Here is a 17,649-nt window from a genome sequence, read left to right on the forward strand (position 1 = left end):
GCAAAATTCCTCATTAGTGCTGTCTGGGAAGAAAAAAAAGCAGATTTCTCTTTATTTTGCTTAGTGTAATAAAATGAATGGTATAACCATTCCAGGAGCAGGGAGTTGATAAATCAGATTAGAGGCCTTCAGGTTGTGGGTGCACTTCCCCTCAGTATGAAAAAGTGGTTTGTGGGGAGGGCCCCAGAGGGCTCTACAGGCCCAGCACATCTTGTGCTGCATTCCCTAAGAGGTGAAACCTTTGGCCCCTTTGGAAGTTTTCCACACAGCAGGTCCCTAACAGGGGCCTGTCCCCAGCACTCTGGGCAGGGAGTGACTTTCTCTGCTGCCTGTGGATCCAGTGTCCACTGTCTCCCAAGCCAGCAGGATGTACTCCCACCATGGGCTGGATCCTAGCCCTGCCTCTTTCCATTTCAGGTTTTTCCCCTGCCATGAGACTTTTTCCCCCCACTCAGCTTGAGTGGCTTCTCCCCCCTCCCACTTTCCTCAAGTCCTTTTGTGGCCTTGTGGCAGTGAAGCTGTTGGACAGGCAGAATTGGGGATGAGCTTTCCATCTGCAGAGCTCCCAGGGGAGCTCCATCCAGCAGGGCTCTGTCTCTGTGTCTGTGCCCTGCTCAAGCAGGAGCTCTGTGCTTTCCTTCTGCTGCTCCATCTGCAGCCCCCTGGAGCAGAGGGCAGGCAGGGAGGGGGATCCTCTTTGGGGGTTTCCCAAGTGAGCCTTGGCAGCTTGTCCAAGAAATCCTGGATCAGCCTTGCCAGTGCTTGGAGATGGGCAGATCTCCCCCCACTCTCAGCATCTGCTCTGTTGGAAAATCCCCACTCTGTTTCAGCACATAAACCCCCCCAATCCCATGAATTCCCTTTTAATTCCCATCCTGAGTGGCTGCCCTGGGAGAGGGAGTCCTGCAGGTTGAGGGACAGTGGCAGGAGCTGCTTTGGGGACCTGAGGATGCTCCTGAAGCTCCATGAGCAGACTGGGAACGGGATGATCCTGCAGGTCTCTGCCTCCCCCATGGTCACCTGCAGGGCTTGGACCCTTTTATCCATCCCCATTCCCAGGCTGCTGCTCAGCCCCTGGAGCTGCCGCTGGATCCCAGCCCCGGGCAGGAGGAGGGGCTTGAAAACTCCATTCCCTGTGCAAATCCCGGAGGGAATAACCCTGCCCGGGCTGGCAGCAGGGGCAGGTGGCTCCTGAGGAGGGCCCAGTGCTGGGCCAGCCCCCTGCTGTCCCCAGCCCCAACACCTGCAGTTTCCTGTCCCAAAAAAGCATTCCAGCTGAACACCAGCTTAGTTTTTCCCCGCTGAACCGAGGGCTGTTTGCAGGCTCTGAAGCCTCTGCTGAGCTGGTGGCTGGCAGAAGCAGCCCCAGTTCAAGGATTTTTTTTTTTTTAACAGAGGGTACCAGACCCCTCCCAGGTTTCTGCAGTTGCTGGAAGGGCCAATTTTTCCATTTTTTGTGGCTGTAAACTGGGATGTTTTTCATGCTCATCCTCTGCCTCCTGCCCCCTGTCCTCTCCCCACCCTCCTGTGAGTGTTTTATTCTGCAGCCAGGTTCAGACCCACAAGGCTTGTTCTGAATAAAGCAGCAAAACCACCACCTTGAAGAGGAGAGGAAAACAGCCTGTTTCCATCTGGGGCTTCTTGAGAGCATTGATTATTTGAGAATTTGGGAGAAGCCCAGGGGAAGATAGTGGGATGTTTGTTCTCAAAGCCCAGAGCTTTGCTGGTGCCACATGTGCCAGCCCTGCTGCCAGTGTCCCTTGGCACTTATCTGCCATCTTTGGGCTTCAGCTTTTGGATGAGTATCTGCCTACTTCCTGCTCTTTGCTATGAAGCCCTGAACAGTTTCCCCCCAAAATCCAGACTGGATGGTCTGGTGAGTTCTCTGCAGGTGTTGTCAAACAGTTTCATCGTTCACCCAGCAGCATCAGGGGTACTTGCAGCAGTGCCTGGGAAGTGGGAACATCCCTTGCTGCTGTGCCAGTCTGGGATCCCCAAATCTGTTCTCAGGCTCCACAGTCCTCCCTGTGGGGTTGGTTGCACATCCCAGCAGAAGCCCAGAAATTCCTGGAATTCCTGGAACACTCAGAGGGGAAAGGCCAGAGAGCAAGGGATTGTGCAGAGAGGTGCTGATGGAAGTGCAGGATGTTTCTGGCAGAGAAAGCTCAGGCATTTTTGCAGGTGAACCATCACTGTGACAGGTGTGTGGGCTCACAGAGGGGTGCTGTCCCCAAAGCTGTTTCTGGAGGGGTGGCCCCAAGCTCTTGGTCCAGGCTCCAGCTCTGAGATGTGCTGTGTAGGAAAGTCCAGTTGTCCTCATTCTTCCTGAATTTTTTGTAACACTTCAGGACTAACACTGTTTTTCTGCTGAAATAAATGTGTGACAGACTTTTTGCAGCTAACCCTCAGTAAGCTGAGTCCTGGTGGATGCTTGCTGGGACTCTCCAGGACATCAATCCCAGGGCAATCATGAGGATCTGGGATGCCTGCAGAAGCCATCCCTCCAATCACCTCCTCACCACTGCTCTCCAGGTGTTTCCTGTGAGGAGCAAACCAAGGGTCCTTAATGTTGCATCTTTTCACAGGCAATCAGGGATTCTCTCAGCAGGGAAGGTTGTTCATCAACAATTCTCCTGAAAGGAGAGGGAATGGCTTCTCACAGCCAGAGGGCAGGGTTAGGTGGGATATTGGGAAGGAATTCTTACCTGTGAGGGGGGTGAGGCCCTGGGGCTGCCCCTGGATCCCTGGCAGTGCCCAAGGCCAGGCTGGATGGGACTTGGAGCACCCTGGGACACTGGAAGGTGTCCCTGCCATGGCAGGGGTGGCACTGGATAAACCTGAAGGTCCTTTCCAACCCAAACCATTCCAGGGCTCTGTGATTCCCCATGTCCCTGTAGCACCTAAAGACCAGGCTGGGCTGTGGAGGTGCTGTCTGGCTGCAGTGGGATGCTCCCAGAGGAGCTCTGCATTCCTGCAGCTCTCAATGCATTGTTCCTGAGGGAATGGCAGTGATGGGGCCCATGAGAGGGGAGGCAGCTCAGCCTTGGTCCAGCTGAGTTGTGGAGCTCAGTTCTTCAGCAGCTCCTTGCAGCCTTCCCAGATGGATGCTGCTGAGTGCAGAGCTGTGACTGCTCTGGAGCTGAGTTATTTACAGCTCACTGCAGCTGACTTACACCATCTCCATCAGCAGGGCTGAGGGCAGAAGGAAACCTTTTGGAAGGAGAGCTAGGAGATAGAAAAATCCCTCCCTGCTTTTTTTCCCCCCTGTTGTTACAAACCCTGAGCCTGAAGTCTGAAGTGGGGTTGGAGGAAAATCTGTGAAGCAGCAGGGATCTGTGGGGTCAGGTGGGCACCATGTGCAAACATGGCAGAAGCTTCTCACTTTGATCTTAATTTGTGCAGTTACAGCTAAAGTCAGTTCTCCTGCTCAGCTGGAAACAAAAGAGCTTTTCTGCCTCACCGTGCCCATCTCCAGCCTCAGCCCTGACACCACGGGCCCTGCTGGGCCTGAAACAAAAGAGCCCTTCACCATGTCCAAAATCCAGTGTCCTGGGGAAAGGTCACTGCCTGATGGCTCTGGTTTCCCCAGCCCCTGGGGCAAAGGGATTTGTGTAGGTGTGGGAGAGGCATCTTCAGGAGCAGGTCCTGGTGGGGCAGGCAGGGGAGCCCTGAGGAGCTGCCAGGGGGGACAGCAAGGTGCTCACCTGCCTCTGAAGGAGCTCCAGAGCTGCATCTTCTGAGCTGCTGTGATTGGCAACTGCTTAAAGCTCCCCAGGGTTTGGTTTTCACTTGCTTTGGGTTGTTTTTTTCTTTTAATGGTAGGGCTGATTTTCATGCTGGCTAGCAGCTGTGTGTGGCTTCCTGCTACTTGCAGCCAGGTTGTGGTTGCTTCCTCCCCATCATTTATTCAGTGTTTCTCCTCCCTGCACTCAAGGTTAAGGTGGTTTTGCTGAATTTCCTCAAGTGGCTTCGTCTTCCTCAGTTTCTCTCTGTGCTTTGCATTCTCACTCACTCCTTCCTGCTCTGTTTCCTCCTGTGCTCCTCAGTCCCCCTGGCTGCTCATCTTTCTGCTTTTTAATCCCTTCTCCTCCCCTGCTCTCCCTTGTCCTTTTGCTGTGCTCTGCTCTGCACCTGACACATTCCCCAGCAGCATTTTCTCTGCAAGCTGCTTGTCCAGACAAGTGATGGCTGTGATATTTACATGTCCTTGACAGCCCAGTGCACACATGTCACCGAGGGGTGACCCCGGGGTGGCTCCTGAGCCTCCCTGGGACACTGATGCTCTTTCAGCCGTGTCACTCCTTCACTTGGCTCATCCAGATTGGAAGGGATGGGAAGGGGAGAAAAGCTTCCTGGCCATCAATCATCCCTGAGCCTGCCTGCACTGAGATTTGCAGCCTGTAAATCATTTTACATTTGCCTCATGTAAAATCATTTCCTTCTTTGTCTTCTTTTTCTTCTTCTTGTTTGTCTTTTTCTTCTTCTGCTTCCTCTTCTTCTTCTTCTTCCTCTGCTTCTGCTTTTTCTGCTTCTGCTTCTTCTTCTCTTGGTGCTTTGCTTCAGCATGTCAAGCCCTCCTGTCTGGGAGCAGGGCTTGTCCCTGGGGCTGTGCTCCTGGCTGGTATCTGCTAGGCAGAGCTTGAGATTTTGTTAAATTTAGTTTGATTATTGCAGCAGTGAGGGTTTCATGCTCTTGAACTTCTCTTGGCTCAGTAACTCCCATGGTTTTACCTCAAGTCAGGCCATAGTGGCTGCTGCTGTCAGAGGCAGAGTTGGAGCCTTGCACCCATCCAGGAACATCAGCCAAGGCTCTGGGGGCCCTTCCACCCAAATTCCCACCAACCTCTGACTTCCCACCCATTGCCATAGGATGCTCTGAGGATTTTGGAGGCTGCAGAGGGATGGTGTCCCATGGTGATGTCCCTTGGCTACTAAATAAGCAGCTCAGCTGTGTTGTGTTAAAAAAATCAGATAAAAATAAAGCACAGAGTTATTCACACGTAGCAAAAAATAGATGTGGTATGTGGTGCCTGCCTGCAGTGCACTCCAGGAGCAGCAAAGGCACTAGCTGGCACTTTGGCACCAAGGGAAAGCTATTATTTATAGCCAGGCTCACTAAACCATTCCCCCACAGAGTTTTTTCCCCTTCCCTTTGTAGCATCACTGTCCTTTCCCCTCACCAGCAGCATTGCCCTGGTTGTGCTGAGGCTGCCAGCAGCACCTTTTTTGTCCCTGTTTTAAAGCAGTTGCAGGGGCACATTCCCAGGAGGGAGTTCAATCAGCACTGTGCAGCCAGGGGTGGATTTGATGGATTTCCCTGTGTCTGTCCCTGTGCTCCATCAGAGGTGGATGTTTGTTCCCCAGTGTGGCACCGTGCAGGTCATTTTTCAGGGCTCAGCAGCAGGGTTCTGTTATTCTCCAGCTTCCCCCTCACCCTTACTTGGGTTTTAAGCCCAAAACATGGACATTTGAAGTCCAAAGGCATTTTGGGTGATCAGCAGAGAATAAATCCACATCCTTACTGATTTATGAGCTGCCCAGCATGTCTTGAATAATTGATTTATCAGCACCAGGCACTTGGGAGGGTTCAGGCTCCCAGGGCTGAAAGGAGGGGAGCAAACCTGGGAGGAGGAGGTTTTGGAGAGCTGGGGTTGCTCTGGTGGCAGCAGGACTTTGGCAGGTGCCTCTGTGTGAGGACAGGGGCTGTGGTGGGTCTGGTGATACCCTGACCTAGAACAGAGCTGACAGAGCTAAAGAATGAAGTAGGGATTTATTGGAAGGCCTCAATGGATCCACCTTGGGCAGCACAAGAGCCCAGCCCAGGTGAATCCAAAATGGTCACAAAATGGACACCTGGTCACGGGGCCTCTCACTTTTGTAAGTTCTGCTCCATTTACATATTGGAGTGAATTGTCCAATTACAGCTTTAGGTTATGAAGTCCCATCAGGTTATGAAGTCCCATCCTTCTGGTTTTTCTCTCTTTATTCTGCCATTGTTTGTGGCTCTTGGCCCTGAGATTTGGATCATTTGTCCTTGGTGCCCAGCTGGAGCAGGAATTGTTTTGTCTCCCTGCTCTGTGCACAGAGCTCCCCATGCCCTCATATGAAGCTCAGGACTGCACACTGAAGCAGCACAGAATGTGAAAAACAGAAAAGGCAGAACCTGAGCAGCCCTGTGGCCCCAGCAGAGGCTGACAGCCCTGGCCTGTCTTGCAGCCCAGCACTTCATCGCGGCCACGGCGTGCCAGGAGGCCGACTACGGCGCCCTGATCCGCCACCACTGCCTCAGGGACTTCCAGCACAGCATGGAGGGCATCAGCCAGCACCTCTGGTGTGACTGGGACCAGACCGTGGGGTAAGTGAGCTCCCTCTGCTCCTCCCTCTCGTCCCTCTGGCCATTTGTCTCCTGGGGGAGCACCCTGATGTCACTCTGCTTGGCTGCGGGTGCTGCCCTGGCTCTGTCCCTGCTGGGTCCCCTGGGGGTTTCTCCAGCCTGGTCACACCTGGAGGCTTTGGAGGGGAGAGCAGGGGATGTGGTGTGCCCAGGCTTTGGTGGGGTTTTTGTCGCTGTCCCCTGGGTGTGCTGGGTGAGGTGGGTTGGGAATGCCAGAACAGCCAGGCCTGGGGCGTGTTGATCATTGGGGTCACCTCTGTCCTGCTTGATCTCTTCATTAGTAATGTGGGTGATGGCACTGAGGGTAACCCCAGCACCTCAGGTGACACCAAACCAGGAGGGTCGTGCTGCTGTCCATGGGGACCTCAGCAAGCTGGGAACCTCCTGAAGCTCAGCAAAGTCCTGCACCACAGGAGGAGCAGCCCAAGGCACCAGGACGTGCTAGAGGTGCCCAGAGAGAAACCAGTGTCTCGGTTTGAAAAGCCAGGTGTCTGCTAAGGAGGGCAGGAACCTCTCTTGAAATGGGAAATGTAAACCTCCTCCCTCTGAATATTATCATTTTGAAATTAAGGGGCTCTCAGGCAAAGATATGGGAATAGGAATAACAGCTCTTTTCTAGGAAAAATAAAAATAAATAACAATGCAGTAATATAAAACAACACTGCCAGAGTCAGAACATGCACTGACCCCCTGTGTGTCAGGGTGGTGGCACAGTCCCATCCCAGGGGGGCTCAGGGTGGTGGCACAGTCCCATCCCAGGGGGGCTCAGGGTGGTGGCACAGTCCCATCCCAGGGGGGCTCAGGGTGGTGGCACAGTCCCATCCCAGGGGGGCTCAGGGAGGTGGCACAGTCCCATCCCAGGGGGGCTCAGGGTGGTGGCACAGTCCCATCCCAGGGGGGCTCAGGGTGGTGGCACAGCCCCATCCCAGGGGGCTCAGGGTGGTGGCACAGTCCCATCCCAGGGGGGCTCAGGGTGGGGGCACAGTCCCATCCCAGGGGGGCTCAGGGTGGTGGCACAGTCCCATCCCAGGGGGCTCAGGGTGGTGGCACAGTCCCATCCCAGGGGGGCTCAGCCCTCCTGCAGTGCCAGCTGTGGTTCTGCTGGAGCAGGGATCCTGCACAAGGGGGGAGTTTTCCTCTGCAGCTCCAGGGCTGCTGGAGATGGGCCTGCTCTCCTCTGGGAATGCAGGGCAGCAGAAAGCTGCTCCTCTGGGAATGCAGTGGGCAAAGGCTGCTGGGCTGTTCCCAGGGCAGATTGGATCCAGGTAGGAATGCTTGGCTCCTCCCCTGGGTGGAGCATCTCCCCATGGGATGGTGGAATTTGATCAGCCCTGCAGGGACACTCAGTGGCCATGGACAGCAGAGATCTCCTGGAGGGAGGATGGCTGTGGGAGAGATAAAGAAAACTGCCCAAAGAACAGAAGGGAACTGCCCCAGCTCTGACAGGTGGCAAATAGAACACACACCCCAGGCACATCCTGCATTTCTAACCTAAGACAACCAGAAAGGGACCTGGGGGTTCTGGTGGGCACCAGCTTGAACCTGAGCCAGGAAAGTGTCCTGGTGGGAAAGCACGGGCAGAAACTGAGGCACGGGAGGTCCCCTCTGGACCCCAGGAAGTGTGTTTTCAATGTGAGGGTGGCCAAACACTGGCACAGATCTCCCAGGGAGGTGGCCCTGTGTGAGCAGGGGTGTTTGGACAAGGTGAAGTGGATCTCCAGAGGTCCTCTCCAGCCTCAGCCATTCTGGGATTAAAGGGTTTTTCAAGGAGGGTTTGGAAGTCAGGGTGGTGACCATACTCCACCAACACAGCAGTGGAGCTCCAGTAGAAGACCATGGCTCTGCTGTGTGCTGGAAATTGATGGGTTAATGAAGAGGCAGATTGGGATCCCCATCATGGGGCTTACAGCTTGATGGACATACTTGCCAGGAGGTTTTTCATTTTTGCTCAGCACTTGTTCTCCAGACAGTTCAAGACCCCCTGAGTCAGCATGAAAACCCCATAACCCACTGAGGTGTCCTCAGAGCCTGGCTGTGAGAAAATCCCAAACTGTCCCACCAGGGCTGCTGGCTCAGCCCCTGCTTCCACAAGTTGTGGTTGACTTTTCCAAGCAGCTAGAGGGAGAGGCTGCAGTGGTATGGCAATGGCAGCAGCCTGCTAAGGCTCCTGTCTGTAACCAGTGTCAGGGAGTCAGCTGTGATTTATGGCTTGGGAGCAGAGGAGGTGCAGCCCTGCTTCCCTGGTGGAGTGCTTGGGAGCATCTCTGTGGGATGAGGAGGGTGGAAAGAGAGACCAAGGGGACACCCCACACATGCACTGTTGTTGGATCTTTTTGGGGGAATTTCCTTTGGGTTTGGTTTTATTCTTATTGCAAACACTGCTTGCTTTGGATAAGCTCTTTCCTATTTATAGTCAGCAGAGCTGAATCTTTTGGTACCACCACGGTGTAGATCTGCTGAGATGGTTTGGGTTGAAGCTGAAAGACTGGTCAGGGCTGGCTGTGTGTTGGTGTGAGGGCTTGAGGGAATAACCCCCCCCTTTCCCCCTTCTGCTGATTTCCATCTTGTGCCTTTCCATGGCCTTTCCCTGAGAAAATGAAGTGGCAGAACAAAAATGAGCTCATGTGACAGCAGCAGGGATGGGGGTCAGCTGGAGACAGGGAGCAGATGGTGCTGTGTGCCATGAGTGGTTTGCACAAAAATTAAGAGGTTTGGTGAGATTTCTGTGGTTTCCTGCTTTGTGGCCCTTTCTTCTGGGTGAAATCAAAACCTACACACGTATGTGTGTCCATCAAAGGTTGGACTTCAGGATCTTGAAGGTCTTTTCCAACCTTTATGATTCTGTTCTGTGACTCTAAACAATACTTTTGGGTTTTCCTCCCCCTTGATCCATGGCAGAATGGAGGGGAAGAAAAGAGAGCTGAAAGACTGTGGGAGTTTTCTGCTCTTGAGAAGAAGCCTCAGCTGGTGCTCAGAAATGCCCAGGGCTGCTGATGTTGTTCCAGCCCTGACCATCTTGTTCTTTCTCTCTCATGTCCTGTTTGTCTCTCGTGTCCTCCTAAAGAGCTGAACTGGTTACCCTTGAGGCCCTTGGAGGAAATGTTGATAAGCTTGCAGGGTTTAATTTGATTGCCTGAGTCCATTTGCTCCGTGCAAACACATGGCTCAGGGTTGTTTGAGAGATGACATTCCTCTGATCCTCTTGTGCCCTCAGGATAGTGGGAAAATTGGGCAGAAATAGTTCAGTTACTGCAGTAAATCAGCAGCAAGGATAGGGGGTTTGGGTGGGCTCAACACCTTGTTCCCTGGATGTGTGTGGGAATCACCATCCCCTTTTTGGGGAAAGGGAAGATGTCCCAGCAGGAGTGGGACACAGCTGGCTGGTCACCCTCTGGCCCTAGGGGGAAGGATTTTGTCTTCCCCCAAGCCAAGGCATTTCATGCTTGAAACCTGTCTGAAACAAGGAGTGTACCACCAGCAGCATCACGTTGGGATGATTTCCTGGATGCAGCATTTAGCTGGGAAATGCCCCTAAGCTCCATCATTCCTGCTCAGTTGAGGATGGCACGATGGGAACATCTTGACACACACCCAGAGACTCTAAAACCCAAGGACAGGATGAGTTTTAAGGTAGGTGTGCTTTGATTTGGCATGGGGATATCTCCACAAAGTCATGCCTGCCCCCTGTTCACTCAGGTTTTCTTTTATCCCCCAGAATGTTGCATATGCATCAAGTTCCACAACAGATCATTTCCTGGCTCCCCTCCCTCTCTGCTTTGTATGCTAATCAGCTCATCAGTGGTTCTAGGGGATGAAGTAAAGTTGTCTTCCTCAGGGCTGACATTCTGACCCTGCTGCCTTGCACATGCTTACTGATCTTTTGGCCACTGTCCAAGGCAGGAGATTGATCCAGATTCATCTGGTTTCAGGGGCCCAAGGAGCCTCATTACCTCAGCATCCTTTACAGATAAACATCTTCCCCTTCTCAGGCATCCCTGCATTCCTCTTGCTGTTTTGCTCAGAGTCCTTTCCTTTCTCATGAGACCAAGGATGCAGCAAATATTAAGCAATGTCCATCATTTATGGGCCTACTCCTAATCAATACCTTCTAATTTCTGTGATTAATAGAGATATCCTCTAGTTTCTGGCCCCATGTTTCAGTCTGGATGAATGAATTGTCTCAGCAGAGTCTGTAATTGTGGGTCACTGGTCCCATTTATAGGCAGCAGATGCTGCTCTGTGGATGGGTTTAGTAGTTGGTGTGTGAGTTAACAGGAGAAGAAACTGGTAAAACAAAGAAAGTAAAGATGTTTTCTCCCAATAAGATAAAAAGTTTAGCACATAAACTGCTTTGTCTAATCTTACCTGGGGGGTTTCTCCTGACTCTGCTCCCACCTTGCCCTCAGAGGCATCAGCTGGGCTCCTGCACCCCTGCTCCTGTTCTGATGCAGCCAAGGGCTCTCTCTGGAGCAGTGTTGGGTGGGCTCGGGTTGGGCCGTGGGGACAAGCACCAACTCTCTGGGAAGGTTTGTCCAGCCCCCTTGAGCTCTGCTGGCTTTCTCAGCACTGCTTATTTAGGGAAGATGGGTGGATTTTGATACTCAAGTTCTTCTCATGGACTGAGGGAACTTGGGTGAGCTGTTGCCCACTTTGGCTGCCCTGGGACCCTAAAGCCAGACTGGAGCTGCATCTGGGGATCTTTGGTGGCTGAGCTTTGGCCAGGAGCTCAGCTGTGCCCGATGAGTTATCCCAAAGATCAGCTTGGCTATTTTGACTCCAGCTCCCTGGGCGTGGTGGCTGGGCCAGGGGGATTAGCTGTGGTCTCCCTGGAGGCAGCTATTTCAGGGGAGTGGAGGCTGGGGCTGCCCCTGCCACCCCAGTGCGTCAGCAGGCGCTGATGACTTGGGGATATTTGTCCTGCTGGGTTTTGCCTGGAGGGCCGTGGCCAGGCAATGGATCTGCAGGAGGGTTCGTGCACAGGTTGCTGAGGGTGCTGAGTGCTGCCACAGCTGTGGGTGTCACTCCAGTCCAGGCAGGCATCTCCATCCCAAATATATCCAGGCTGTGGCATTCCTGAAAATCTCCATGGAATGCTTTTCCCCGGAGCTGCGGGAAGGAGCTCACAGGGGGATCATGGTGCTGCTCTGACAGCTGCAGCCAGGGATGGAGCTGCTCTCCCAGCTGGCAGCACACTCACACTCTGTCTTCAGGTTATTTGTCCATTATTTACAGAAAAGAGATTGATCCATTCTCTTATTATCTCATTATCTACTTATTTATCTTCAGCTTGCCAGGTCCCTTCTGGATACCCCTTTAGCCTGGCTCCAGGCTCACCCTGCAGCCTTGCAGAGGAGGAAATCAATGTTTTCTTTTAGTTTGCAAAGCAAAAGTGAAGCCTTGTGGTGTTTTCTTTTTTCCCTTCTGAAGCAAGGAATTGAGAGAGGATAGGAAATTCCAGGATACTCATGGTGACAAAAACCCAAAGCTGTCAATCCTGTGAAGCCCAGTCCTAGTGCAGCGCCATCCCCATCCAAGTGCTGTCAAGGAATAAATGCCAGAGCCAATTCCAGCCTTGGCTGCAGTGGTAAAAAACCCCAGAGGAATTCCTTAGGATTTATTGCAGTATAAGCATTCAGATGCCATCAAACCCAAACTCATTCTTTGACTCCTTCCCAGCAGTGGCCCAGCCCCATCCCCATCCTGCCTGCAGCCCTTCATCCCCACACAGTCCAGCCACAGCATCCTTTAAAGCCAAACCATCTCCATGGTGACAGGGACAACAGTGGTAACTGCAGCTCACTTTGGGAAGGGGAGAAATATTCCAAAGCACAGCCAAGCTTTTCAGGGCCAGGTGTCTGTCTCCTGGCAGTGCTGGGATTGTTTGGGAAAACCTGCCCTCCTCCCAGTGCTGTCCTAGAGTGGCTGCTTAATATTTTTGTGGAGGAGATGGTGGTTGGGAGATGGAGGCTTGCAAATGAGCTGTGGGCTTGTCTGAAAGCCAAAAGCTTGGCTCCAGGCTTGCTACAGGCAGAATGGAAGCTGGGAGCAAAGTTTATTGGGGAGGCTCCTCTCCTGTTGAGTCAGGAGATGCAGAAAGGACCCCTTGGCTTCCTCAGTTTCCCGGGGTGGGGTCTGGGTGTGGCTGCATCCAATTATTTCCTTCATAGCAGAGGTGGGTATTTATATTGCCCTGTTTATTGAAACCATATCGAAGCAAAGCTGTTAAAATGAACAAAATAATTGTTGTGTAAAGATTGATGTCACCCATGTGGGCAAATTGTGACCCCCCCTGCTCCATCCCTCCGTGGGAACTTTCACAAACAGGGTGAAGTTCAAGCTGCTTTACCCCCACTGAGGCACAGCATCCTCTCTCCAGAGAGTTTGGACTCTGTGCCTGAGGCTCATCCTTGCAGGCTTGGCTCAGCTCTGCCCTGCTCAGCACGGTGGGTGTGGGGGGAACAACAGGGCAGGAAAACAACTCCCCCTCCCTGAGGGATTTCAGCAGAGCCCAGGCTGAATTCCCAGAGGGACCAGGCTGTCACAGCAACGTGGCCCTGCCCGTGAGAAGAGAGAGCAGCAGATGCTGTTGTGCAGAGGCAGTGGGACACGTTCACTCAGGCCCAGGCAGCAGCACTGCAGCTCTCCAGAGGGATCCTGATCCAGTCTGACAGGGCACTGTGGGCAGCCTGGGTCTGGGGTTAACCCTGGCTGTCCCTTCCCAGCCCGTGGATCCCCTCTGTAGGTGTCTGCTGGGGCAGGAGAAGGTCCCCAGTGCCCTGGGACTGGTGCATTTGGGATGGACAGGAGATGATGGAGGCTCACAGGGATCTTTGGGGGTCTGTGAGGTGCAGAGGGAGAAATGAGAGCACTTGGCCACAGCTGAGAGCTCAGCTTTGCTTTTAGCTGTTCGTGGATAGCAGTGCCATGGTCAGGTGTGCTCTGTGTAAGCCAAGGGCAGAAATCAGCTCCTCAAGAGCAGCTGCCTTGCTCTGCCCTGGCCAAGAGCTCAGCAGCCCTCAGTGGCAGTTCTGCACTGGGACCTGTTCCTGAAGGCAGTTTCTTTTCCCTCTGGGACCCTCCCACACTCCCCACTGGCCTCAGGGGCGTGTGGGGCCAGAGGTGAGAGATGCCAGCCTGCTCCTGCTGAAGGTGCCAGCTGGAGCAGGGGGGGCTCTACTGAAAACAGCAAAAATAAAAGGGACAAGAGACTCAGGGCGTGTTAAGCCACCCCATTAAGGTGGAGGGACCCCCCATGGCCACCCCCCACACTGCTGGGGGGGCTGTGGCTGCCCAGCCCCTCTCCTCTGCTCCATCCTCACACGCTGGAATTCACTGCTGCCTCCTGGAAAGGGCAGTGCCAGTTCATCCTTTCATTTGCTGCCACTGCTGGGCTCTGCTTCCTTGCATGTCTCACATGCACTGAGGGGAGCAGTGATTTATCCCCATGGAAGTGCAGTTGGAGCCAGGGAAGGGCTAAGCCAGCTGCACTATGGCCTTCAGCTTTAAAAATAGCTTTTATTTGCCTGTTAACACTTTCCCTCTGGTTCCTGAAGATGCTGCAGCTCCTGAGAGCTCCTAAGGATGCTGATGAACGGGGACTGGTAATTCTGCACACTGGGATGCTGAGCAGAAGCTGCTTTTAGCAGCTGCAGGCCCTGTTAATTAAATCTCTGGCTGTGTGGGCACAGCCTGCCCCAAAACCCCAAACCCCAGCTGAGGAGCTGTGCTGGGGCTGTGCAGGGGGGCTGGGAAACTGCTTCCAAAATATTTCTTTCCCCCCAGGCAGGTTTTTAATTGGAGAGCTGGGGCTTGCTTTGCTTTGCTTCTCTAGGATTAGATGTGACTAATTGGGATGGGGGAGAAAAATTCTGTCTGGGTTTTTATGCATGGCCAGTTTTAAAGCAGGGAAGGTTTAGATGTCATTTTTAAAGCAGGGAAGGTTTAGATGTCATTTTTAAAGCAGGGAGGGTTTAGATGTCATTTTTAAAGCAGGGAGGGTTTAGCTGTCATTTTTAAAGCAGGGAGGGTTTAGCTGTCATTCCAGAGCATGGCTGGATGGCCTGGCACAGGGACAGTGGCTCTGGCTCAGGGCTGCTCCTGCTTTTCCAGGTATTTTTGTTAAAAATGGAAAAAGGGACTTGCTGGTCCTAGATCAATGCAACCTCTCCAGTTTTAGGTGAATTAAAGGAGATTTTTGAGTAGATTCAATGTACTTATTTCTGTCCCTCTTTGGACTGAGCTCACACAAGCTGGAGGATGGTGCACCAAAAGCCAGGTTGGGACAGGTTTCCTGAAAGTCTGCTTAAAATGTGGGTCTGGCCTGTATTTTCTAATAGCACCAGTTCAGCCAGGAAATTCTGGAAAAATTAACACAAACCAAACAAAAACCTCCAAACTTGCTTCTTGGTATTCCTGTAAATACTATTTCTGTTTTCATTTCCTTTGTAAATTAAACCACCACCACCACGTCATTCCATAAATGAAAACTGCTTTTGGCTGTGAGTGAGCACTTAAAAGTTGCCATCAAATGTGGGAATTTAAAATCCCCTGTAACCTTTTTACCTCTCTAGCTGTGAACTCAAACCCCCATATTTTTTATAAGTTACATTCAGTTTCAAAAACCCTCTATATATTTTTATGGGGCTAGGTATATCTAGCTGCAGACTCAAAAAATGGCTAAAAAACTTAAGAACTCAGATCTGTAGTAGAATCTCAGGTACACACATCTGTAACAGAATATAATATATTGTACAGGGAGGGATATATTATATGCCAAACCAGATGATATATCCCTCCCTCTACAATATATATTATATATACAATATATATTATATGCATTACAATATATAATACAATCTATATAATATATACAATATATGATACATATATATTATATATAGTATATGTAGTATAATCTATATACAATATATATACTATATAGGATATACACCATATATATTATATACAATATACTGTATACATTACATATATTGCACTATATAATACAATATATATAATATACAATGTAAACTATATATAATACATATATACAATATACACTATTATATATAGTATACATACATGATACACTATATATAAAATATACAATATTATATATAATACATATATGATGTATATTATATATATGAGATAGTCCTATTCTATTCTATTCCATTCCATTCCTTCTCTTTCTTTCTCTTTCTCTTTCTCTTTCTCTTTCTCTTTCTCTTTCTCTTTCTCTTTCTCTTTCTCTTTCTCTCTCTCTCCTCTCCTCTCCTCTCCTCTCCTCTCCTCTCCTCTCCTCTCCTCTCCTCTCCTCTCCTCTCCTCTCCTCTCCTCTCCTCTCCTCTCCTCTCCTCTCCTCTCCTCTCCTCTCCTCTCCTCTCCTCTCCTCTCCTCTCCTCTCCTCTCCTCTCCTCTCCTCTCCTCTCCTCTCCTCTCCTCTCCTCTCCTCTCCTCTCCTCTCCTCTCCTCTCCTCTCCTCTCCTCTCCTCTCCTCTCCTCTCCTCTCCTCTCCTCTCCTCTCCTCTCCTCTCCTCTCTTCCTTCTCTTCTCTTTTCTCTTCCATTCTATTCTCTTCCATTCTCTTCCATTCTATTCTATTCTATTCTATTCTATTCCATTCCATTCCATTCCATTCCATTCCATTCTATTCTATTCTATTCTATTCTATTCTATTCTATTCTATTCTATTCTATTCTATTCCATTCCATTCCATTCCATTCCATTCCATTCCATTCCATTCCATTCCATTCCATTCCATTCCATTCCATTCCATTCCTCTTTTCTCTTTTCTCTTCTCTTCCATTCTATTCTCTTCCATTCTCTTCCATTCCATTCCATTCCATTCTATTCTATTCTATTTTATTCTATTCTATTCCATTCCATTCCATTCCATTCCATTCTCTTCCATTCTCTTCCATTCCATTCCATTCCATTCCATTCCATTCCATTCTATTCTATTCTATTCTATTATTATATTATAAATTATGCAGTGTATATTTTGTATTTTATGTATGCTATATAGAGTGGATACAGTACTCGATACTGCATGGGGGGAAGGTGGCGTGCCCGGGTGCCGGTGCCACCGCGGTGCCAGCCGGTGTCCCCGTGTTTTGCAGCACCTACGGGGAGCTCACCAACTGCACGGCGCTGATCGCCGAGAAGCTCGACTGCTACTGGCCCAACCGGCTGGTGGACGAGTTCTTCGTGGCCGTGCACAAGCAATACTTCAGGAACTGCTCCCCGTCGGGCCGGGCGCTGCACGACCCCCCGAACGGAGTGCTGTGTCCCTTCATCGTGCTGCCCGTGCTGGTCACCCTGCTGATGACGGCGCTCGTCGTGTGGAGGAGCAAACGCAGCGAGGGCATCGTGTAGGGGCGGGGAGGGCGGGCGGGGCTCCCTGGAGCGAGCCCGGAGGTTGGAAGGGTACCGGAGGGTACCGAGCCCCGGAGGCCGGGACAGCTCGGGCAGCGCTCCTCCTCCGCCCGTGTTCCCGCCGGTTTCCAAGTCAAGGTCATTTCAGCCGTGGGTGTTGGGCGGAGCGGGGACTCCGCGGGGCTCCCCCGGCCCGGCCCGGCCCCGCCGCTCCCAGCGTGTGCCGAGCAGGGCAAAGTAAAGGGAAAAAACCCCAGGGGGATGTGGGGACCTGAAATCCCGGCAGCCCCGCGGTGCCAGCGGGTCTGGGTGCGCCTGAACATCCTCGGCTTCCTCTCTGTCCTGTGCTGGGTTCCCCCGCACGTGGAAAGGCATCTTCTCCCCCCGCCCCCCGCACAAGGACTGGGTTTTGCCTGGCAGCTGGGGCACGGCTGGTGCCCTGGGGCTACTAACAAGGAACGGGAATAAGGTGCTTTTCCTACCTAAATAAATACCTGAATAAACCAGGTGCCTGTCTCTGTGAAGGCTGAGGTGAAGCCTCCCCCTCAGTGCCCTCATTGTGTGATGGCAGAGACCCCCGGTAGTGCTGCCCCCACCCCATGGGCATGGGGTGGGGCACGGGGTGGGGCACTGGGTGTGGCTGGGCAGCTCAGGGCTCCAGGAGTGGGGTCAGCTCCACAGCCAGGAGCCTGGGCAGCACCGGGGATGGGATGGGATGATGGGATGGGGACCCTTCAGTGCCTTGCTGGCTCAGGAAGGGGTTCCCTGGGGACACCCAGCTGCTGTTTACTCCTCTCACATTTCCCAAAAAACCCCACACCCTACTGGGACACCCAGCCCTGTGCCTGGCCCACCCAGCCCAGACCCCCTCTAACCCA

At 52.1% G+C, this 17,649-nt stretch overlaps 1 protein-coding gene across 1 annotated transcript in view; it reads left to right on the plus strand.

Moving 5' to 3' along the window:
* The window catches only part of LOC132338515 (RNA-binding protein 44-like), a 32,530-nt gene extending 15,256 nt beyond the window's left edge, over positions 1-17,274 (plus strand). Inside the window, exons 16-17 of the mRNA XM_059868164.1 lie at positions 6,217-6,355; positions 16,516-17,274. Coding sequence (XP_059724147.1) covers positions 6,217-6,355; positions 16,516-16,771 — 395 coding nt within the window. The 3' untranslated portion in view covers positions 16,772-17,274. The remainder of the gene's footprint in view (positions 1-6,216; positions 6,356-16,515) is intronic.
* Positions 17,275-17,649: the final 375 nt, after the last annotated feature.

Source organism: Haemorhous mexicanus, chromosome 26 (assembly GCF_027477595.1).
Source record: "Haemorhous mexicanus isolate bHaeMex1 chromosome 26, bHaeMex1.pri, whole genome shotgun sequence".
NCBI classification, from domain to species: Eukaryota; Metazoa; Chordata; class Aves; order Passeriformes; family Fringillidae; genus Haemorhous; species Haemorhous mexicanus.